Source organism: Somniosus microcephalus, chromosome 9 (genome assembly GCF_052327205.1).
Source record: "Somniosus microcephalus isolate GS21.2 chromosome 9, FLI_Smic_1.0, whole genome shotgun sequence".
NCBI lineage: Eukaryota > Metazoa > Chordata > Chondrichthyes > Squaliformes > Somniosidae > Somniosus > Somniosus microcephalus.
Genome location: NC_140995.1, coordinates 64,986,673 through 65,010,797, shown reverse-complemented (window position 1 = coordinate 65,010,797; position 24,125 = coordinate 64,986,673). Strand labels below are relative to the sequence as shown.

General features: G+C 44.5%; 1 protein-coding gene across 6 annotated transcripts in view; it reads right to left on the bottom strand.

Annotated features, from left to right (window-relative positions):
• lyst (lysosomal trafficking regulator) overlaps nucleotides 1-24,125 on the bottom strand; it is a 429,684-nt gene that overhangs the window by 178,914 nt on the left and 226,645 nt on the right. For all 6 annotated transcript variants that reach the window (XM_085996691.1, XM_085996696.1, XM_085996697.1 and 3 more), the window contains 4 exons: nucleotides 22,235-22,301; nucleotides 21,949-22,058; nucleotides 11,452-11,878; nucleotides 1,067-1,220 (listed from right to left, as the gene is read on the bottom strand). In XM_085996691.1, coding sequence (XP_085852817.1) covers nucleotides 1,067-1,220; nucleotides 11,452-11,878; nucleotides 21,949-22,058; nucleotides 22,235-22,301 — 758 coding nt within the window. The remainder of the gene's footprint in view (nucleotides 1-1,066; nucleotides 1,221-11,451; nucleotides 11,879-21,948; nucleotides 22,059-22,234; nucleotides 22,302-24,125) is intronic.

Below are 24,125 nucleotides of genomic sequence, written 5' to 3'. Positions count from 1 at the left end.
AAGAAAACAAGTCATTTTTAATATTTCAGAAACTATAACATACAACGTAAATAATTTAAAGAAAGAGTTGCGTTTCTATAGCGCCTTTCATGACCTCAGGACATCCCAAAGCGCTATACAGCCAATTAAGTACTTTTGAAGTGTAGTCATTGTTGTAATGTAGGAAACACGGCAGCCAATTTGCACACAGCAAGTTCCCACAAACAGCAATGAGATAAATGACCAGATAATCTCTTTTAGTGATGTTGGTTGAGGAATAAATATTGGCCAAGACACCGGGGAGAACTCCCAGTGTCTTCTTAGAAATAGTGCCGTGGGATCTTTTACATCCGCTTGCGAGGGCAGACACCTCATCTGAAAGACAGCAACTCCGACAGTGCAGCACTGGAGTGCCAGCCTACATTTAGTGCTCAAGTCTCTGGAGTGGGGCCTTGAACTCACAACCTTCTGACTTTGACTCTATTGCTGCCTTTGATTCAAGTATAAAAGATACAGGAATTCAACTTACATAGCTAGAGTGGCAGATCTGCTAATTTATGAATAAAGTCATAAGTGAATTCTTTTCAGCGTCACAATGGGAGAGAAATTGTGTTACACTAATTATCAGGAATTCAGTTTACATCACATGACAGGCAAGTAATTAAAACTGAATTTAAAACGGTCCATGTTAATTTCAAATATGGTATCTATTGGCATGTAGATTTGAGACTTATTCTAGGACATCACTTTGAATTTACGTTCCAAACTGCTGTCTATCCTGCATTAGGTCACTCCCATGAAGCACAAAGAATTATTCATGGAAGTAATACCATATTCCGTATAAAGATGAATAGGTTCCAAAACATTTTAGTAACTTTTGTTTTTACAATAGCTTAAGTCAGTCAAAGCTCTCCAATACTACAAATGCTCTCACTGATTAACTCAGCAGTAAGCATTGAAAAATTAATAGAAATGTTCAGTTTGTTTTAACAGTAATAGATTTTCCTTCTAAAACTTCAGTTTACCCATATTAATATCAGGAATGGGCGCCCTGCACTCAGTTTTTCTTCAGCAGTTAGTACTCTACCTGAATATAAAGCCACCGGTGTTCAAGTCAGCCCAAACTTGCAGCATGATTACTTTAGATCCCAATGAAATCACATGAAGGCACCCATCTTCAATCAGTTTATCACCAGAATTGGGAGTACTACAGCAATCGAAGTCCGTTGCTTTCTTGTCTTCTGAAAAATAAAACAGAATTATTTTTTGCATCACTAATATCATGGATGAGCACTGTACAAGCACGTGCGGCATATGATCACCAGAGCTCCTTAGCATGACATTAACCTCCCTCCACATATTAAGACGATGTTACCGATACAACGGAACAAAATAACACTGGTAGTTATCTGAATAGAGTCGTCAGGCACATGATCGAAAAACCAGGAATAGTCTCTGCTGAAAACTCTATGTTGCTACAGGTATTATGTTGATCTCTAGTGAAAATGTGAGCTGCAGCAGATACTATAGGGTAGATTCACTGACCCCAAGCTCCCAGCTGGGAGCTGCACGCGTAGGATAGTGGGTCAGAAATAGAACTACAAGGTGTTATTCGTAGCTCAGTGGATAGCACTATTGCCTCGCAGTCAGAGGGTTCATGTCCCACTCTAGAGACATGAGCCCATCGACTGACTGGCACTTCAGTGCAGCACTGAAGAAGTGCTGCACGGTCTGAGGTGCCATCCGTCCGCCCTCTCAGGTGGACGTAAAAGAAGAGCTGGGGAATTCTCCCCAGTATCCTGGCCAATATTTATCCCTCAGCCAACATCACAAACAGATTATCTGGTCATTATCTCATTGCTGTCTGTGGGAGCTTGCTGTGCGCAAATTGGCTGCCAAATGTCATACATTACAACAGTGACTACACTTCAAAAGTGCTTCATTGGCTGTAAAGCGCTTTGGGACATCCTGAGGTCGTAAACGGTGCTATAGAAATGCAAGCATTTCTTTAAACTAATTATGTTGTATGTTATAGTTTCTGAAATATTAAAAACTACTTGTTTTCATTCTGTGGCATTTGTGTTGATCCAAATTATGACTTGAAAGCAGGCCTGCTGGCACAGGCTGAGTAACAGGAAAACATTATAACTCCGGGGAAGTGGCAGCACTTGGCACCGATCTATGTGCAACAGTCAGAAAGCAAGAAGAACATTCACGGCAAGTATTCAATTTGAGTGTCTTCATTGGCAGCAAGTGCTTTGGGACGTCCTGAGGTCGTGAAAGGCACTATATAAATGCAAGACTTTCTTTCTTTGAGGCTACAATGCAGATTCTTTAAGCGTGTCTTCCAGCTGGGAATGCAGGATCAGTGAATTTACCTCATATCTGCTGCAAGTCAAATATTCAAAAGATGCTTCAATCAGTTTTCATTAAAATATTGTCCTCCAATAATTTGGTTCTATCCTTAACTATTCCGTCAGTGCATTCCATTCCTGTCTTTATTGGCCACCTTCCCTCTGAAACTTTAACTATCACAAGCTCTAAATGTAGCAGGGGGTAGCTGTAAAGTCATTTAAGAACATAATAATAAGAAATTGGAGCAGGAGTAGGCCATTTGGCCCTTCGAGCCTGCTCCACCATTCAATAAGATCATGGCTGATCTTCTAACTCATCTCCACTTCCCTGCACTATCCCCATATCTCTTAATATTCAAAAATCTATCAATCTCTGTCTTGAATATACTCAACGACTGAGCCTCCACAGCCCTCTGGGGTAGAGAATTCCAAAGATTCACCACCCTCCGAGTGAAGACATTTCTCCTCACCTCAGTCCTAAATGGCCGACCCCTTATTCTGAGACTGTGACCCCTGGTTCTAGACTCCCCAACCAGGGAAAACATCCTCCCTGCATCTACCCAGTCAAGCCCTGTAAGAATTTTGTATGTTTCAATGAGATCACACCTCATTCTTCTAAACTCTAGAGAATATAGGCCTATTCTACTCAATCTCTCCTTATACTACAATCCCCCCCATCCCGGGAAACAGTCTGGTAAATCTTCATTGCACTCCCTTCTATGGTAAGTATATCCTTCCATGGGTAAGACCAAAACTGTACACAATACTCCAGGTGTGGTCTCACCAGGGCCCTATATAACTGCAGTAAGACATCTTTACTCTTCTATTCAAATCTTCTTGTAATAAAGGCCAACATACTATTTGCTTTCTTAATTGCTTGCTGTACCTGCATGTTAACTTTCAGTGATTTGTATACAAGGGCATCCAGGTTCCTCTGAACACCAACATTTCCCAATCTCTCACCATTTAAAAAATACTTTGCTTTTCTATTTTTCCCATCAAAGTGGATAACTTCACATTTCTCCACCTTATATTCCATTTGCCATGTTCTTGCCCACTCACTTAGCCAGTCTATATCCCCTTGAAGCCTCCTTGCATCCTCCTCACAACTTACATTCCCACCCAGCTTCGTATCATCAGCAAACCTGGATATATTATATTTGGTCCCCTCATCCAAATCATTGATGTAGATTGTGAATAGCTGAGGCCCAAGCATTGATCCTTGCGGTACCCGGCTAGTTATAGCCTGGGAACCCGAAAATGACCCGTTTATTCCTACTCTCTGTTTTCTGTCCGTTAACCAAGCCTCTTGGGATAGTCAGAATGTGAAAGGCTTAGAGGGTGCGGAATTCTTCAAGTGCATCCAGGAGAGCTTTTTGAGCCAGCATGTAGAAAGCCCTACAAGAGAGGGGGCGGTACTGGACCTAATTCTAGGGAATGTAACCGGGCAAGTGGTAAAAGTGTCAGTAGGAGAGCATTTTGGTGACAGTGACCATAATTCGATGAGATTTAAGGTAGTCATGGAAAAGGACAAAGATGGACTGGAAATAAAGGTTCAAAATTGGGGGAAGACCGATTTTAATATGATACGGCAGGATCTGGCCAAAGTGGACTGGGATCAGCTACTTGTAGGAAAATCCACATCAGAGCAGTGGGAGTCTTTCAGAAAGGAAATAGGGAGTGTTCAACACCAACATGTTCCCATAAAGATCAAGGGTGGGACCAACAAGTCTAGGGAACCCTGGATGTCAAGGGATATACAAGAATGGATTAGGAAAAAAAGGGAGGCTTTTGGCAGATACAAAGGACTAAAAACAGTGGAAGCCCTAGAGGAGTATAGAAGGTGCAGGGGGGTACTTAAAAAATAAATTAGGAGAGCGAAGAGGGGGCATGAAAAAACACTGGCGGGCAAAATAAAGGAAAATCCCAAGGTGTTTTATAAGTATATTAAGGGCATGAGGATAACCAGGGAAACAGTAGGGCCCATTAGGGACCAAAGTGGCAATCTGTGTGAAGAGCCGGAAGATGTGGGTGAGGTTTTAAATGAATATTTTGCATCTGTGTTCACTATGGAGAAGGACGATGTAGGCATAGAAATCAGGCAGGGGGATTGTGATATACAGGAAACTTTGTGCTATCCAGCACCAACAGGACCGAGCTGTTGCCGTCCCATCAAAACTGCCAGACAAACCAGCACTACTGTTGAAACATACGGAGATTTTGAGCACCGTATCTGGCAACAAACCCTGTTCTAAACAGTCGGCCATACCTTGCAAGCGTCTCTGTAGCTTAGCAACAGCTTCAGCGAGACCTTGCAGAGCCTGACTGGTGAAAAAAAAGCAATGAAAAGGAAAAAAAACTAACGAAACGGCTCCCGATTTTTGCCGGTGGCTCGAGCATTCCGGATAGTTAACCTCCGGATAAACCAAAGTTTCCTGTACTTGAACAAATTAGTATTGAGCGGGAGGAGGTACTAGCGGTTTTAGCAGGCTTAAAAGTGGATAAATCCCCAGGCCCAGACGCAACGTATCCCAGGCTGCTGTGTGAGGCAAGGGAGGAGATTGCAGGGGCTCTGACACAAATTTTCAGAACCTCTCTGGCCACAGGGGAGGTGCCAGAGGACTGGAGGACAGCTAACGTAGTACCATTGTTCAAGAAGGGTAGTAGGGATAAACCAGGGAATTACAGGCCAGTGAGTTGAACATCAGTGGTAGGGAAATTATTGGAAAAAATTCTGAGGGACAGAATTAGTCTCCACTTGGAGAGGCAAGGATTAATCAAGGATAGTCAGCATGCCTAACCAATTTGATTGAATTTTTCGAGGGGGTGACTAGGTGTGTGGATGAGGGTAGTGCAGTTGATGTAGTCTACATGGACTTCAGTAAGGCTTTTGACAAAGTCCCACATGGGAGACTGGTCAAGAAGGTAAGAGCCCATGGGATCCAGGGCAATTTGGCACATTGGATCCAAAATTGGCTTAGTGGCAGGAGGCAGAGTGTGCTGGTCGAAGGTTGTTTTTGTGACTGGAAGCCTGTGTCCAGTGGTGTACCACAGGGATCGGTGCTGGGTCCTTTGCTGTTTGCAGTGTACATTAATGATTTAGATATGAATGTAGGAGGTATGATCAGTAAGTTCGCAGATGACATGAAAATTGGTGGAGTGGTAAATAACGAGGAGGGAAGCCTCAGGCTCCAGGACGATATAGACGGGTTGGTCAGATGGGCAGAACAGTGGCAAATAGAATTTAACCCTGAAAAGTGTGAGGGGATGCATTTTGGGAGGACTAACAAGGCAAGGGAATACACAATGAATGGTAGGGCACTAGGAAGGACAGAGGATCAGAAGGACCTTGGTGTGCATGTACATAGATTCCTGAAGGTAGTAGGACAGGTAGATAAGGTGGTTAAAAAGGCATATGGGATACTTATATTCTATGCCTCGGCTAATGAAGGCAAGAGCAGGGAGGTTATGATGGAGCTGTACAAAATGCTAGTTAGGCCACAGCTGGAATACTGTGTGCAGTTCTAGTTGCCACACTATAGGAAGGATGTGATTGCATTGGAGAGGGTGCAGAGGAGATTCACCAGGATGTTACCTGGGCTGGAGCACTTCAGCTATGAAGAGAGACTGGACAGGGTGGGGTTGTTTTCCTTAGAGCAGAGAAGGCGGAGGGGGGACCTGATTGAGGTGTACAAAATTATGAGGGGCATAGATAGGGTAGATAGAAAGGAACTTTTCCCCTTAGTAGAGGGGTCAATAACCAGGGGGCAGGAGGTTTAGAGGGAATTTGAAGAAAAACTTTTTCGGCCACAGGGTGGTTGGAATCTGGAACTCACTGCCTGAAAAGGTGGTAGAGGCAGGAACCCTCACAACATTCAAGAAGCATTTAGATGAGCACTTGAAACGCCACAGCATACAAGGTTACGTACCAAGTGCTAGAAAATGGGATTAGAATAGACAGGGCTTGATGGCCGGCGTGGACACAATGGGCCAAAGGGCCTCTTTCTGTGCAGTATAACTCTATGACTCAATCCATGCTAATATATTACCCCCAATCCCATGAGCCCTAATTTTGTTTAATAACTTTGTGTCCACAATTACGAGGTTCTTACTCCCTGTGTGGACGAGAGTAGGGACTGCAGGGAGAATGAGCAAACTGACCACAGCACCGTGGTACAGGGAGCCATTCAAGTGGGGGGAGCAAAAAGAAATGTGGTAGGGGACAGTATAGTTAGGGGGATAGACACTGTTCTCTGCAGCCAAGAGCGTGAGTCCCGAAGGCTGTGTTGCCTGCCCGGTGCCAGGGTAAAGGGCATCTCCTCTGGGCTGGAGAGGAACTTGGAGTGGGAGGGGAAGGATCCAGTTGTTATGGTCCATGTAGGTACCAACGACATAGGTAGGACAAAGAAAGAGGTTCTGCTGAGGGAGTATGAGCAGCTAGGGGCTAAATTAAAAAGCAGAACCACAAAAGGTAATAATCACTGGATTACTACCTGAGCCACGTGCAAATTGGCATAGGGTAAATAAAATCAGAGAGATGAACGAGTGGCTCAAAGATTGCTGTGGGAGAAATGGGTTTCAATTCCTGGGCAGTGGCACCAGTTCTGGGATATGAGGGAGCTGTTCCGTTGAGATGGGCTTCATTTGAACCAGGCTGGGACCAGTGTCCTGGCAAATCGAATAACTAGAGCTGTAGATAGGGCTTTAAACTAAGTAGTGGGGGGGGGGGGGGGGGAGGGATATGCTGAGCAGAAATTTAAAAAGTCAAAGGAAAATGAGAAGGCAAAAGTGCAGGGTAGCGATAGGGGTAATGATAACCAGAATGTGACAGGAAGGGACAGAGCGTATACACATAAGAGCGCATCAGAAAGAGGGGTCAGAGTAGGGAAAAATGGTAAAAAGACAACATTAAACGCCCTATATCTGAACGCATGCAGCATTCGTAACAAGATAGATGAATTGACAGCACAAATAGAGATAAATGGGTATGCTCTGATAGCCATTACAGAGATGTGGTTGCAAGGTGACGAAAGCTGGGAACTGAATATTCAGGGGTATTTGCCATTTCGTAAGGATAGGCAGAAAGGAAAAGGAGGTGGTGTAGCTCTGTTAATAAGGGATGAGATCAGTGCAGTAATGAGAAATGATATTGGCCTAGAAGATCAAGATGTAGAATCAGTTTGGGTGGAGATAAGAAATAATATGGGTAAGAAGTCACTGGTGGGCGTGGTCTACAGGCCCCCAAACAGTAGCCACACTGTAGGAGAGTATAAATCAAGAAAGAACAGGGGCTTGTAAGAAAGGTACGGCTATAATCATGGGAGATTTTAATCTTCATATTGATTGGACAAAGCAAATTGGCAAAGGTAGACTCGAGGAAGAGTTCTTAGAGTGTATACGGGATGGTTTCTTGGAACAATATGTTGTGGAACCAACCAGGGAGAAAACTATTATAGATCTGGTAATGTGTAACGAGGCTGGATTAATTAATGATCTCGAAGTGAAAGATCCTCTTGGGAAGAGTGATCATAGCATGGTAGAATTTCAAATTCAGTTTGAGGGTGAGAAAGCTAGGTCCCAAACTAGAGTCCGGAACTTAAACAAAGGTAATTACAAAAGTATGAAGGCAGACTTGGTTAAAGTGGACTGGGAAAATATAGTACAAGGCAAGACTGTAGAAAAGCAGTGGCAAACATTTATGAAGATATTTCATAACTCTCAGCAAAGATATATTCCAGCGAGAAAGAAAGACTCTAAGAGAAGGATGAACCATCCGTGGCTAACTAAGGAAGGATGGTATCAAATTGAAAACAAAAGCATACAATGTTGCGAAGAATAGTGAAAGGCCAGAGGATTGGGAAATTTTTAAAAACCAGCAAAGGACGACTAAAAAAATGATAGAGAAGATAACTTGTGAGAGTAAGCTAGCAAGAAATATAAAAACAGACAGTAAGAGCTTCTACAGGTATATAAAAAGGAAGAGAGTAGCTAAAGTAAACATTCGTCCCCTAGAGGATGAGTCTGGAGAATTAATAATGGGAAACAGAGGAGACTATTCTGCATCGGTCTTCACGGTAGAATACGCTAAAAGCATCCCAATAATGGAATCAAGGGGCTACTGGGGTGGGGGGCGGATCTTAAAACAATCACTATCACGAGAGAGAATGTACTAGGCAAATTAATGGGACTAAAGGTGGACAAGCCCCCTGGTCCCGATGGCCTGCATCCTAGAGTCTTAAAAGAGGTGGCTACAGAGATAGTGGATGCATTGGTGGTAATCTACCAAAATTCCCTTGATTCTGGAGAGGTCCCAGCGGACTGGAAAACCATAAATGTAACACCCCTATTTAAGAAAAGGAGGGAGACTGAAACCAGGCAACTATCGACCAGTTAGCCTAACATCTGTCATTGGACAATGCTGGAGTCCATCATTAAGGAAGTAATAGCAGGACATTTAGAAAATCACAATATAGTCAGGCAGAGTCAGCATGGTTTTATGAAAGGGAAATCATGTTTGACAAATTTGCTGGAATTCTTTGAGGATGTAACGAGCAGGGTGGATAAAGGGGAACCAGTAGATGTCGTGTATTTAGATTTCCAGAAGGCATTCGATAAGGTGCCACATAAAAAGGCTACTACACAGGATAAGAGCTCACAGGGTTGGGGGGTAATATATTAGCATGGATAGAGGATTGGCTAACAGAAAACAGAGAGTCGGGATAAATGGGTCATTTTCAAGGTTGGCAAACTGTAACTAGTAGGGTGCCACAGGGATCAGTGCTGGGGCCTCAACTATTTACAATCTATATTAATGACTTGGATGAAGGGACCGAGTGTAATGTAGCCAAATTTGCTGATGATACAAAGATAGGTGGGAAAGCAAATTGTGTGGAGGACGCAAAGAATCTCCAAAGGGATATAGATAGGCTAAGTGAGTGGACAAAAATCTGGCAGACGGAGTTTAATGTGGTTATCCACTTTGGTAGGAAAAATAAAAAAGCAAATTATTATTTAAATGGGGAGAGATTACAAAATGCTGAGGTACAGAGGGATCTGGGGGTCCTTGTACATGAATCACAAAAAGTTAGCATGCAGGTACAGCAAGTAATTAGGGAGGCAAATGGAATGTTGGCCTTTATTGCAAAGGGAATGGAGTATAAAAGTAGGAAAGTCCTGTTACAACTGTACAGGGCGTTGGTGAGACCGTACTTGGAGTTCTGTGTACAGTTTTGGTCTCCTTATTTAAGGAAGGATGTACTTGCATTCGAGGCAGTCCAGAGAAGGTTCACGAGGTTGATTCTGGGGATAATGGGGCTGTCTTATGAAAAAAGGTTGAGCAGGTTGGGCCTATACTGATTGGAGTTTAGAAGAATGAGAGGGGATCTTATTGAAACATAAAAGATTCTGAAGGTGCTTGACGGGTAGATGCAGAGAGGATGTTTCCCCTCGTGGGGGAATCTAGAACTAGGGGCATAATTTCAGAATAAGGGGAAACCCTTTTAAATAGGAAATGAGGAGGAATTTCTTCTATCAGAGGGTCGTGAATTTTTGGAATTCTCTTCCCCAGAGAGCTGTGGAGGCTGGGTCATTGAATATATTTAAGGTGGCGATAGACAGATTTTTGAAAGGTAAGGGAATCAAGGGTTATGGGGAGCGGGCAGGGAAGTGGAGTTGAGACCAAGATCAGGTCAGCCATGATCTTATTAATTGGCAGAGCAGGCTCAAGGGCCAAATGACCTACTCCTGTTTGTGTGGCGCCTTCTGAAAATCCAAATACACCACATTCACTGGTTTCCCCCTTATCTATTCTGCTAGTTACAACCTCAAAAAATTCTAACAGATTTGTCAAACATGTTTTTCCTTTCATAAATCCATGTTGACTCTGCCCAATCCTATTATTATTTTCTAAGTGCCCTGTTACCACGTCCTTAATAATAGATTCTAGCATTTTCCCGACTACTGACATCAAGCTAACTGGCCTATAGTTCCCCGTTTTCTCTCTCCCTCCTTTCTTAAATAGTGGGGTTACATTTGCTACCTTCCAATCTGCAGGAACCTCTCTCAAATCTATGGAATTTTGGAAAATGACAACCAAGGCATCCATTATCTCGATAGCCAACTCTTTCAAAACCCTAGGATGTAGGCCATCAGGTCCAGGGGATTTATTGGTTTTCAGTCCCAATAATTTCTCCAGTACTACTTTTTTACGAATACTAATTTCTTTCAGTTCCTCATTCTCCCTAGACCCTTGGTTCTCCACTATTTCCGGGAAGTTTTTTGCGTCTTCTCCGTGAAGACAGATGCAAAGTATTTGTTTGATTTCTCTGCCATTTCCTTATTCCCCATTATAATTTCTCCTGTCTCAGCCTGTAAGGGACCCACATTTACTTTTGCTAATTTTTTTCCTTTTTACATACCTATAGAAGCTTTTACAGTCTGTTTTTATGTCTCTCGCTAGTTTAGTCTCATATTCTCACAAGAGTACTGAGGAGGGAGTTAATTTTTCATGAACTTTTCTACGCTGAAAGGATGATCACTTCTTGTGACTTCATGGTATGTCTGTGGAAGCAATGAAGCAAACAAAGAGCTCTCTCTGTAATCTTGTGATAATGGCAGTTGTGGACAGCCCCTTACACAATATGCAAATATTAGATAAAAAGACCTCAGCTGGTACTCAAGATCAGAATTTATATAATCATTACTTTGCAAATGACTGCTGTTACTGTGAGTGAAAGATAATGAAGTGCCTCTTGTCTTTCATTCCTGAGAGAAAACAATTACAGGTTTTTCTTCTGTCATTTTGCCTCTCTCAGTATGTCATTAAAAACAGTTACATAAGGATTTGCCGACATGAATGTTATGTGATGCAAGAAGAAAGACTTGCATTTATATAGCATCTTTCATGACCTCAGGACATCTCAAAGTGCTTTACAGCCAATGAAGAATTTTTCCAGCTCAGTCACTGTTGTAGTGAGGACAGGTGGCAGCCAATTTGCGCACAGCAAGCTCCCACAATGTACCACATCTACTGAAGTTTATTTACATGTTCTTCTTTTAAAACAATATTTTGGTACTTTATAAATTCACAATAAAACGGAGAACTGAGTTCCATTCTTACCAGTGCCATCAACACTACTCTCTCTGAAAGTAGCTAACCGGTTTCGTTTTTGTTTCTTCCCTTTCTCAATTGCCCCGTCTGTTCCACCGGTAACTTCCACTTTGAACCATAGCGAGACACTAAAGCCATCTGACATATGCGGCCAACAGTTCTGACCAACAAGTGGCAAATGGAGTGGAGCCACATGCCAAGGTGATAATAATTGGTGGGTGTATCCCTCAGATTCTGTTTCTCTTTTGCTCTGTGGGAATTTGACTCGCTTTAGAAGACCGGTGTTCTTGCTGCTGGGAGTAGAACTAGTTTTCTGCATGGCTGAAACGGTACTGAAAATATTAGTGCTGAATACTGTTGGGAAGGTAAGGTACTGCATTGGAACCATGTCTACATTTGCTTCCACTATCTTCAGAATCCCTTCAAGTAGTATTTTCTGAAATACAAGAATAAAACCAAAACTTTAAAAGGTATTTCATTGTACAAAACATGTTTTGCTGCTCCCAGCTAATGGAACTCTATTATAGAATCTTTGGAACATTGGGACGAACAAAGTTTGCAATTTTTGATGGTATATTGAGCTATAGAGCAAAGGTCTGAAGTGATAAGTAGGACTGGTACAGAATAACTGTTCCACTTGTTCATCGTGCCATATTTCATCCTTCCTAGTGTCACCCTCCCTCTCTCCTTTCCTTCCTTCTTATGCCTTGCAAAGTTAGTACACTGACAGCAAACTAATATCTTGCTAAACAAGTGCATGGTCTTCGTCTAGTAAAACTAGATGCTGGATATTACTGTATAGATGTCAGCTGAAGTATCGAAGCTATTTCTGGAGAGGTGGTTGAGCTGTATATTTATTCATACATCACTGAACAGTCCTGATGGTATTTTGATAGGTTTTCCTGTTTAGCTTCTTGCTTTATCTCATGATAGAGGTTCACCTTGCTTAACTAGAGAAGCAGTACCTGTTCCAAATTACTTGGCAATATACCAGGTTCATCAAGCAAAATCCCTCTTGCACACTGTTTTCTCTTGACAAAGTATAGCAAAGCCATGGTGTCTTCGATAGTGTTGTGTGGTTTTACAGCATGAACACTTCCAACAACTCTAATTAGCTACTAGGCCACAGAGCGTGATGTGGCCTGATTTACTCAGGGTGCTCTGAATGGGCTATCTGCCTAAGTTTCTGAAGCGAGGCTGACATAGAAACATAGAAGATAGGAGCAGGAGTAGGCCATTCGGCCCTTCGAGCCTGCTCCGCCATTCAATGAGATCATGGCTGATCATCCAAATTCAGTACCCTGTCCCTGCCTTCTCCCCATATCCCTTGATCCCTTTAGCCGTAAGAAATATATCCAACTCCTTTTTGAATATATTTAATGAACTGGCCTCCACCGCCCTCTGTGGCAGAGAATTCCACAGGTTCACCACTCTCTGGGTGAAGAAATTCCTCCTCATTTCAGTCCTAAATGGCTTACCCCTTATCCTTAGACTATGACCCCTGGTTCTGGACTCCCCAGCCATCATAAACATCCTTCCTGCATCTAGTCTGTCCAGGCCTGACAGAATTTTATAGGTTTCGATGAGATCCCCTCTCAATCTTCTAAACTCCAGTGAGTATAAGCCCAATCGTCACAATGTTGGTAACACGGCCGAGTACCAAATGGCCAGTTTATATCTACACGTAATTAACCGATTGAAAGCGTCCTGCAGAACCGCCAAGGGGAGTTCCACAGCCCAAGCAGGTGAACTGCAACAGTCATAATCTTTCACAGACATAACCTCCTCAAAGATCATAGCCCCAAACAGTCACTGAAAACTATGAAAACACTTGCCAGCTTCCCCACAGCCTCTTCTGCAAAACTGTGACCACCAGAATGTTTTACAATTTGGAGGTTTGTACGTTCCATGTATTTCACTGTTAGTATGGTGGTGTCATTCTGAATACAATTCTATGCATGTCACTAGGGGGATTTCCCTTGGATTCTCCTGGAAGTTCTTCACAAGGTTAACTGGCCAGGGTCAGGATGGTGTGACTAGAAGTGAGGCAGGTACGCGGATCCAGGAGGTAGTGTTGGAGGAGCCGCAGCCCTTGCACTTGTCCAACAGGTTCGAGGCTCTTACTCCCTGTGGGGACAGGAGCAGGGACTGCAGGGAGGATGAGCAACCTGGCCACAGCACCGTGGAGCAAGGGGCCATTCAAGTGGGGGGAGTTAAAAGAAATGTTGTAGTGGTAGGGGATAGTATCGTTAGGGGGATAGATAGAGTTCTTTGCAGCCGAGAGCGAGAGTCCCGAAGGCTGTGTTGCCTGCCCGGTGCCAGGGTTAAGGACATCTCCTCTGGACTGGAGAGAAACTTGGAGTGGGAGGGGGAGGATCCAGTTGTCGTGGTCCATGTTGGTACCAACGACATAGATAGGACAAGGAAGGAGGTTCTGCTGAGGGAGTATGAGCAGCTAGGGGCCAAATTAAAAAGCAGAACCACAAGGGTAATAATCTCTGGATTATTACCTGAGCCACGAGCGAATTTGGCTAGGACAAATAAAATTAGAGAGTTAAATGCGTGGCTCAAAGACTGGTGTGGGAGAAATGGGTTTTGCTTCCTGGGGCACTGGCACCAGTACTGGGGTAGGAGGGAGCTGTTCTGTTGGGACGGGCTTCACTTGGCCAGTGCTGGGACTAGAGTCCTGGCGGATCATATAACTAGGGCTGTAGAGAGGGCTTTAAACTAACTAGTGGGGGGGAGGTTCCTAGAGAGCAAATAATAAAAATGACAACAGAGAAGGTAATAGACTTAGGCAGCAGTGGGGAAATTAAAAGCCAGAGCGTGTCAGGAAGGGGCAGAAGGTATGGAGTAAAAGGTAAAGTAATAAAAAGGGCAAAAGCAGGAACTAAGTGTCACAAAACATCTTTGAAAGTTCTCTATCTGAATGCACGTAGCATTCGTAACAAAATAGATGAGTTAATGGCACAAATAACTACATATGGGTATGATCTTGTGGCCATTACAGAAACATGGCTGCAGGGTGACCATGCCTAGGAATTAAACATACCAGGTTATTTAACGATCAGGAAGGACAGGCAGGAAGGAAGGGGAGGTGGGGTGGCTATGTTAATAAAGGAAGGAATCACTGTAATACAGAGAAATGATATTGGGTCAAAAGATCAGGATAATGAAACAGTTTGGGTGGAGGTAAGGAATAATAAGGGGAAAAAAACACTAGTGGGCGTAGTCTATAGGCCTCCGAACAGTGGCAACTCTGTTGGACGGAGTATCAATCAGGAAATAGTTGAGGCTTGTAATAAGGGAACATCTATAATTATGGGGGATTTCAACAATCATATTAATTGGACAAATCAAATTGGGCAGAGCAGCCTTGAGGATGAGTTCATTGAGTGTATTAGGGATGGGTTTCTTGAGCAGTATGTAACTGAACCGACCAGGGGGCAAGCAACCTTAGATCTGGTCCTGTGTAACGAGACGGGATTAATTAAAAATGTCCTAGTAAAGGATCCCCTTGGAATGAGTGACCATAACATGGTTGAATTCCATATTCAATTAGAGGGCGAGAAGGTTGGATCTCAAACAAGCGTGCTAAGCTTGAATAAAGGAGACTATGAAGGTATGAGAGCGGAATTGAGTAGAGTGGATTGGGAAAATAGATTAAAGGGTAAGACGATACATGATCAGTGGTGTACATTCAAGGAGTTATTTTACAACTTCCAAAAAAAATATATTCCACTGAGAAGAAAAGGGTGTAAAAGAAAAGACAGCCATCCGTGGCTAAGTAAAGAAATTAAGGATAGTATTCGACTAAAAACAAGCCCACAGCCCCTAGACCGGAGAAGCAGCGGACCTGCGCGGGAGCAGCCCGAGGCGGGAGAGCTTAAAGGCTTGAGAGGGAGCAGTCAGAGGCACCGAGGCCCACAGCCCCGAGACCGGAGAAGCAGCGGACCTGCGCGGGAGCAGCCCGAGGCGGGAGAGCTTAAAGGCTTGAGAGGGAGCAGTCAGAGGCACCGAGGCCCACAGCCCCGAGACCGGAGAAGCAGCGGACCTGCGCGGGAGCAGCCCGAGGCGGGAGAGCTTAAAGGCTTGAGAGGGAGCAGTCAGAGGCATACCAATCCAGGTTCCAGGAGAGAGGTAAAAAGTAATCCAAGTGTGACGTCACCAGGGAGCAGGTAAGTGATTGGTTGGTGGGTATTTCTCTCTTTTCAATACAAGCTTGAATTCTGTGGTGTTAAATTTCTGTGGTGTAGTGGGGACAGTTGGTAAATAAAGCGCCCTAGAGTATACCTGTAACTGGGGTATTGAATAAATTTTTTAATTAATTAAAGGAGTAAGTCATGGCAGGAGAGCTCAGACCCGTGTTCTGCTCCTCTTGCTCCATGTGGGAAGTCAGGGATGCTGCCAGTGTCCCTGACGACCATGTGTGCGGGAAATGCATCCAGCTGCAGCTACTTGTAGACCGCATTGTGGCGCTCGAGCTGCGGGTGGATGAATTTTGGAGCATGCGCGATGCTGAGAGGCTCGTGGATAGCCCGTTTAGCGAGTTGTTCACGCCTCAGGGTAGGGCAGCACAGGGGGTGACCATCAGGCGGAGCAACAAAGGCAGGCAGGTAGTGCAGGGAACCCCTGCGGACATCCCCCTTTCAAACAAGTATACCACTTTGGATACTGTTGAGGGGGATGACTCACCAGGGGAAGGCAGCAGCAGCCAACTTCCTGGCACTGGGGGTGCTCCTGCTGCCCAGGAAGGGGGGAAAAGAGTGGGAGAGCAATAGTGGTAGGGGATTCTATAGTAAGGGGAACAGATAGGCGTTTCTGTGGCCGTAGACGTGAATCCAGGATGGTTTGTTGCCTCCCTGGTGCCAGGGTCAAGGATGTCACTGAGCGGCTGCAGGGCATTCTGGAGGGGGAGGGTGAACAGCCAGTGGTCGTGGTCCACATTGGTACCAACGACATAGGTAAAAAGAGGGATGAGGTCCTGCAGCAAGAATTTAGGGAGCTAGGTAGAAGATTAAAGAGCAGGACCTCAAAGGTTGTAATCTCTGGATTACTCCCGGTGCCACGTGCTAGTGAGTATAGGAATAGGAAGATAGAACAGATGAATGCGTGGCTAAAGGGATGGTGCAGGAGGGAGGGCTTTAGTTTCCTGGATCACTGGGTCTGCTTCTGGAAAAGGTGGGACTTGTACAAGTCGGACGGTTTACACCTGAACCAGAGGGGAACCAATATCCTTGCGGGGAGGTTTGCTGGCACTGCTGGGGGGGGGTTTAAACTAACTTGGCAGGGGGATGGGGTACAGAGTGGAGCTATAGTAGGGGGTGATTTACAGCCAAATACAGAGGGAAAAACAAGTCAGCTGGGAAGGCAGAGCAAATATGTGAAGGCAAAAGAGAATATGGCAGGGCTGAAAGGCATTTATTTTAATGCAAGGAGTCTTGCAAATAAGGTGGATGAACTGAAGTTGTTGAACACATGGGAGTACGATATTGTTGCTATCACGGAGACATGGTTGAGGGAGGGTCAGGACTGGCAGCTCAATATTCCGGGGTATAGAATCTTCAGGCGAGACAGAGGGGGGTGTAAAAGGGGAGGGGGTGTTGCAATATTAATTAAGGAGTCAATTACTGCTGTAAGGAGGGATGATATATTAGCGGGTTCCTCTAATGAGGCCATATGGGTAGAACTTAAAAACAAAAAGGGGGCAAGCACTTTGCTGGGAGCGTACTATAGGCCCCCAAACAGTCAGGGGGAGATAGAGGAACAGATATGTAGGCAAATCTCAGAGAAGTGCGAAAATAATAGGGTAATAATAGTGGGGGATTTCAACTTCCCCAATATTAATTGGGATAGTCAGAGTGTGAAAGGCTTAGAGGGTGCAGAATTCTTAAAGTGCATCCAGGAGAGCTTTTTGAGCCAACAAGTAGAAAGTCCTACAAGAGAGGGGGCGGTACTGGACCTAATTCTAGGGAATGTAGCCGGGCAAGTGGTGGAAGTGTCAGTAGGAGAGCATTTTGGCGACAGTGACCATAATTCGGTGAGATTTAAGGTGGCCATGGAAAAGGACAAAGACGGCCCGGAAATAAGGGTTCTAAATTGGGGGAAGGCCGATTTTAATATGATAAGGCAGGATCTGGCCAAAGTGGACTGGGAGCAGCTACTTATAGGAAAATCCACATCAAAACAGTGGGAGACTTTCAGAAGGGAAATAGAGAGAGTACAACGCCAACATGTTCCTGTAAAGGTCAAGGGTGGGACCAACAAGCAAAGGGAACCTTGGATGACAAGGGATATACAAAAATGCATTAGGAATAAAAGGGGGGCTTTTGGCAGTTACAAAAGACTAAAGACGGAAGAAGCCCTAGAGGAGTATAAAAAGTGCAGGGGCGTACTTAAAAAAAGAAATTAGGAGGGCGAGGAGGGGCCATGAAATAACACTGGCGAGCAAAATAAAGGAAAATCCTAAAATATTTTATAAGTATATTAAGGGCAAGAGGATAACCAGGGAAACGGTAGGGCCCATTAGGGACCAAAGTGCCAATCTGTGTGTAGAGCCAGATGAGGTAGGCGGGGTTTTAAATGAATTTTTTGCATCTGTGTTCACTATGGAGAAAGACGATGCAGACATAGAAATCGGGCAAGGGGACTGTGACATACTTGAACATATTAGCATCGAGAGGGAGGAGGTGCTAGTGGTTTTAGCAGGCCAAAAAGTGGATAAATCCCCAGGCCCGGACGAGATGTATCCCAGGCTGCTGTGTGAGGCAAAGGAGGAGATTGCAGGGGCTCTGACACAAATTTTCAGAACCTCTCTGGCCACAGGGGATGTACCAGAGGACTGGAGAACAGCTAACGTAGTACCATTATTCAAGAAGGGTAGCAGGGATAAACCAGGGAATTACAGGCCAGTGAGCCTAACATCTGTGGTAGGGAAATTATTGGAAAAAATTCTGAGGGACAAAATTAGTCTCCACTTGGAGAGGCAAGGATTAATCGGGGATAGTCAGCATGGCTTTGTCAAGGGTAAATCATGTCTGACAAATCTGATTGAATTTTTCGAGGGGGTGACTAGGGGGGTGGATGAGGGAAATGCTGTGGATGTGGTTTACATGGACTTCAGTAAAGCTTTTGACAAAGTCCCGCATAGGAGACTGGTCAAGAAGGTAAGAGCCCATGGGATCCAGGGTGCCTTGGCGCGTTGGATCCTAAACTGGCTGAGTGGCAGGAGGCAGAGGGTGATGGTCGAAGGTTGCTTTTGTGACTGGAAGCCTGTGTCCAGTGGGGTACCTCAGGGATCGGTGCTGGGTCCCTTGTTGTTTGTGATCTACATAAATGATTTGGATGAGAATGTAAAAGGTATGATCAATAAGTTCGCAGATGACACGAAAATTGGTGGGGTGGTAAATTGCGAGGAGGAAAGCCTCAGGCTACAGGACGATATAAACGGGTTGGTCAGATGGGCGGAAAAGTGGCAAATGGAATTTAACCCTGAAAAGTGCGAGGTGATGCATTTTGGACGGACAAATAAGGCAAGGGAATACACAATGAGTGGTAGGACCCTAGGAAGTACAGAGGGTCAGAGGGACCTTGGTGTACATGTACATAGATCCCTGAAGGCAGCGGAACAGGTAGATAAGGTGGTTAAAAAGGCATATGGGATACTTACCTTCATTAGCCGAGGCATAGAATATAAGAGCAGGGAGGTTATGATGGAGCTGTACAAAACGCTGGTGAGGCCACAGCTGGAGTACTGTGTGCAGTTCTGGTCGCCTCACTATAGGAAGGATGTGATTGCTTTGGAGAGGGTGCAGAGAAGATTCACCAGGATGTTACCTGGGATGGAGCGCCTCAGCTATGAAGAGAGGCTGGACAGGCTGGGGTTGTTTTCCTTGGAGCAAAGAAGGCTGAGGGGGGACCTGATTGAGGTGTACAAAATCATGAGGGGCATAGATAGGGTAGATAAAGAGGAACTTTTCCCCTTAGTAGGGGGGTCAATAACAAGGGGGCATAGATTCAGGGTAAGGGGCAGGAGATTTAGAGGGGATTTGAGGAGGAACTTCTTCACCCAGAGGGTGGTTGGAATGTGGAACTCAGTGCCTGAAAGGGTGGTAGAGGCAGGAACCCTCAACATTCAAGAAGCATTTGGATGAGCACTTGAAATGCCATTGCATACAAGGCTATGGACCAAATGCTGGAAAATGGGATTAGACTGGACAGGGATGGATGGGCGGCGCAGACACGATGGGCCGAAGGGCCTCTTTCTGTGCTGTAAAACTCTATGACTCTATGGTAGCCAAATCTAGTGGGAGGATAGAGGATTGGGAAAACTTTAAAAGACAGCAAAAAATAACAAAAAGATTGATTAAGAAAGGGAAGATAGATTATGAAAGTAAATTAGCAAAAAATATAAAAACAGATAGTAAGAGTTTTTATAGTTATATAAAAAGAAAAAGGGTGGCTAAAGTAAATGTTGGTCCCTTAGAGGATGAGACTGGGAAATTAATGGTGGGAAATATGGAGATGGCAAAAACACTGAATGAATATTTTACATCAGTCTTTACAGTAGAAGACACGAAGAATATCCCAACACTGGACAAACAGGGGGCTAAAGGGGGGGGAGGAGCTAAACACGATCAAAATCACTAAGGAAGTGGTACTCGGTAAAATAATGGGACTCAAGGCGGATAAATCACCTGGACCTGATGGCTTACATCCTAGGGTCTTGAGGGAAGTGGCGGTAGGGATTGTGGATGCATTGGTAATAATTTTCCAAAACTCCCTGGACTCGGCAAAGGTCCCGGCAGACTGGAAAACTGCTAATGTAACACCCTTATTTAAAAAGGGCAGTAGACAGAAGGCTGGAAACTATAGACCGGTTAGCCGAACATCTGTGGTAGGTAAAATTTTGGAGTCCATTATTAAGGAGACAGTAACAGGACATTTGGATAATCATAATTTAATAGGACAAAGTCAGCATGGTTTTATGAAGGGGAAGTCATGTTTGACAAATTTGCTGGAGTTCTTTGAGGAAGTAACGTATAGGGTGGATAAAGGGGAACCAGTGGACGTAGTGTATTTAGACTTCCAAAAGGCATTTGACAAGGTGCCACACAAAAGATTATTGCTTAAGATAAAAAATCACAGGATTGGGGGTAATATTCTGGCATGGATAGAGGATTGGCTATCTAACAGAAGGCAGAGAGTTGGGATAAATGGTTCATTCTCAGACTGGCAATCAGTAACTAGTGGTGTTCCGCAGGGGTCAGTGCTGGGTCCCCAACTCTTTACAATCTATATTAACGATTTGGAGGAGAGGACCGAGTGTAACATATCAAAGTTTGCAGATGATACTAAGATGGGAGGGAAAGTAGTGAGTAAGGAGGACATAAAAAACCTGCAAGGGGACATCGACAGGCTAATAAGTGGGCAGAGATTTGGCAGATGGAATACAATACTGGAAAGTGTGAGGTTATGCACTTTGGCAGGAAAAATCGTAGAGCAAGTTATTATCTTAATGGCAAGAAACTGGAAAGTACTGAAGTACAAAGGGATCTGGGGGTCCTGGTGCACGAAACTCAAAAGGTTAGTATGCAGGTGCAGCAAGTGATTAAGAAGGCCAATGGAATGTTGGCTTTCATTGCTAGGGGGATAGAATATAAAAATAGGGAGGTATTGCTTCAGTTGTACAAGGTATTGGTGAGACCGCACCTGGAATACTGCATACAGTTTTGGTATCCATACTTAAGAAAGGACATACTTGCTCTCGAGTCAGTATAAAGAAGGTTCACTCGGTTAATCCCGGGGATGAGGGGATGGACATATGAGGAGAGGTTGAGTAGATTGGGACTCTACTCATTGGAGTTCAGAAGAATGAGAGGCGATCTTATTGAAACATATAAGATTGTGAAGGGGTTGGATCGGGTGGATGCGGGGAAGATGTTCCCGATGATGGGTGAAACTAGAACTAGGGGGCATAGTCTTAGAATAAGGGGCTGCTCTTTCAAAACTGAGATGAGGAGGAACTACTTCACCCAGAGGGTGGTAGGTCCATGGAATATGCTGCCCCAAAAAGCTGTAGAAGCTACATCATTACATAAATTTAAAACAGAAATAGACAGTTTCCTAGAAGTAAAGGGAATTAAGGGTTACGGGGAGCGGGCAGGAATTTGGACATGAGTCTAGGTTCGGATCGGTCATGGCCCTGTGGGTAGCGGAGCGGGCCCAGGGGCCGTGTAGCCTGATCCTGCTCCTATTTCGTGTGCCTAATTCTGTTAGATTCAGGAGATGGTTCTGTGATAGTGGATTGGCGGTTAGGATCAGATCAGCCATGATCTTATTGAATGGCGGAGCAGGCTCGAGGGGCCGATTGGCCTACTCCTGCTCCTATTTCTTATGTTCTTATGTTGGCAAACTAAACCTCTGCTTTGCCCTCTTACTTGGGCTGGCTGCTGCTTTCAGCTTTGAAAAGCAATTTCATTAAAACAATGTGGACTAGTTACTCACAGTTGGAGGGGTCTTCTCTAAAAATAGTCTCAGAAAAAGAGCCAACTCTTCCGCCGACAGTCTGGAGCTGATTAAAGTCACCAATAATTCCACAAGCACTGCCTGGCACTCTGCATATACAGAGGCAAATGGTTACTGGATCTTGAAATTCATAATTAACTGCTAATTTAATAATGATCACATTTACACAGAGAACAGAACTTGCAGATTGCTATACACCATTCGTATACTTCAAACTATTCAATAAGGCAATTAGGAGCTCAAGCAAAAGAAAGTTTGCACATACCCTCTAAAGTCATCTCAGACAGGCTCAAAATATTCTGGAAACCTCCCACAATAGTTTTTACAGCTCCCTGAAATGAAGCAAAATATAGTGAAATGAACAATAGAAGAAAAATATGATGAATGCAGCCATTTTTACATTTAAAACGCATAAGACTTTTCTTGGTAATTATTATGCTTTTGAAACTAGGACAGCTCGAGCCCTACCTAGTATAGAACTGGATCGCATCACGGATTGACACTCAAGACTGCAAAGGATAGCAATACTACTCAAAGTAATGAGATGTGCATCCTACATACATAATCCAAGAGTGTTCCTCCGCAGCCTGCAGGCTGAGCCTGCCAGTTCCAATTGTCTGCTTTCTTAAATGGGAGATTTTTTTCCCTCTCAGACAGGAAAACACTATAAAGAAGTTTTAAATAAAGTGTTCCTGGGAGGAGTACTTTAGAATTAATCTTCCCCATCCTGAACTCTCCTCCTCACATCCATCAGTATTGCTTTAATTTTCTAGATATGCTGTTAGGGTGAGATAAAGTGCTGACTTGTGCTCCAGAACTAGCCACGCCTCCAGCCAAGCTGTTCCAGTACAGCTACAGCACTGGCATCTACTTGACAAAGTGGAAAATTGCCCAGGTATGTCCTTGGCCACAAAAAGCAGGACAAATCCAATCCAGCCAATTACTGCCCCCATCAAGCTACTCTCAATCATCAGCAAAGTGATGTAAGGTGTCGTCAACAGTGCTATTAAGCAGCACTTGCCAATAACCTGCTCACCAATGCTCAATTTGGTTTCCACCAGGACCACTCGGCTCTAGACTGCATTAGAGCCTTGGTCCAAACATGGACAAGAGCTGAATTCTAGAGTTGAGGTGAGAGTGACTGTCTCATGGACAGAAGAGCTGAATTCGAGGGGTGAGATGAGAGCGACTGCCCTTGACATCAAGGCAACATTTGGCTGAGTGTGGCATCAAATTGAAGTCAATGGAAATCAGGGGAAACTCTCCACTGGCTGGAGTCATACCGAGCACAAAGGAATATGGTTGTGGTTGTTGGAGGCCAATCATCTCAGCCCTAAGACATCACTGCAGGAGTTCCTCAGGGCAGTGTCCTAGACCGAACCATCTTCAGCTGCTTCATCAATGACCTTCCATGTTTGGACCAAGGCTGCAATGCGGTCTGGAGCGGAGTGGTCCTGGTGGAACCATTGATGAGCAGTTATTGGTAAGTGTCGCTTAATAGCACATAAGGTCAGAAGTGAGGATGTTTGCTGATGATTGTACAGTGTTCAGTTTCATTCGCAACTCTGCAGCTAATGAAGCAGTCCTTACCCGCAAGACCTGAACAACATTCAGGCTTGGGCTGATAAGTGGCAAGTAACATTCATGCCACACAAGTGCCAGGCAATGACCATCTCCAAGAAGAGAGAGTTTAACCTCCCCTTGACATTCAATGGCATTACCATCGTCGATTCCCCCACCATCAAATTCCTGAGGGTCACCATTGACCAGAAACTTAACTAGACCAGCCACATAAATACTGTGGCTACAAGAGCAGGTCAGATGCTGGACCTCCTGTCTCCCCAAAGCCTTTCCACCATCAACAAGGCACAAGTAAGGAGTGTGATGGAATACTCTCCACTTGCCTGGATGAGTGCAGCTCCAACAACACTCAAGAAGCTTGACACCATCCAGGACAAAGCAGCCTGCTTGATTGGCACCCCATCCACCACCTTAAACATTCACTCCCTCTACTACTGGTGCACCATGGCTACAATGTGCATCATCTACAAGATGCACTGCAGCAACTCGCCAAGGCTTCTTCGACAGCACCTCCCAAATCCACCTAGAAGGACAAGGGCAGCAGGCGCATGGGAACACCACCATCTGCAAGTTCC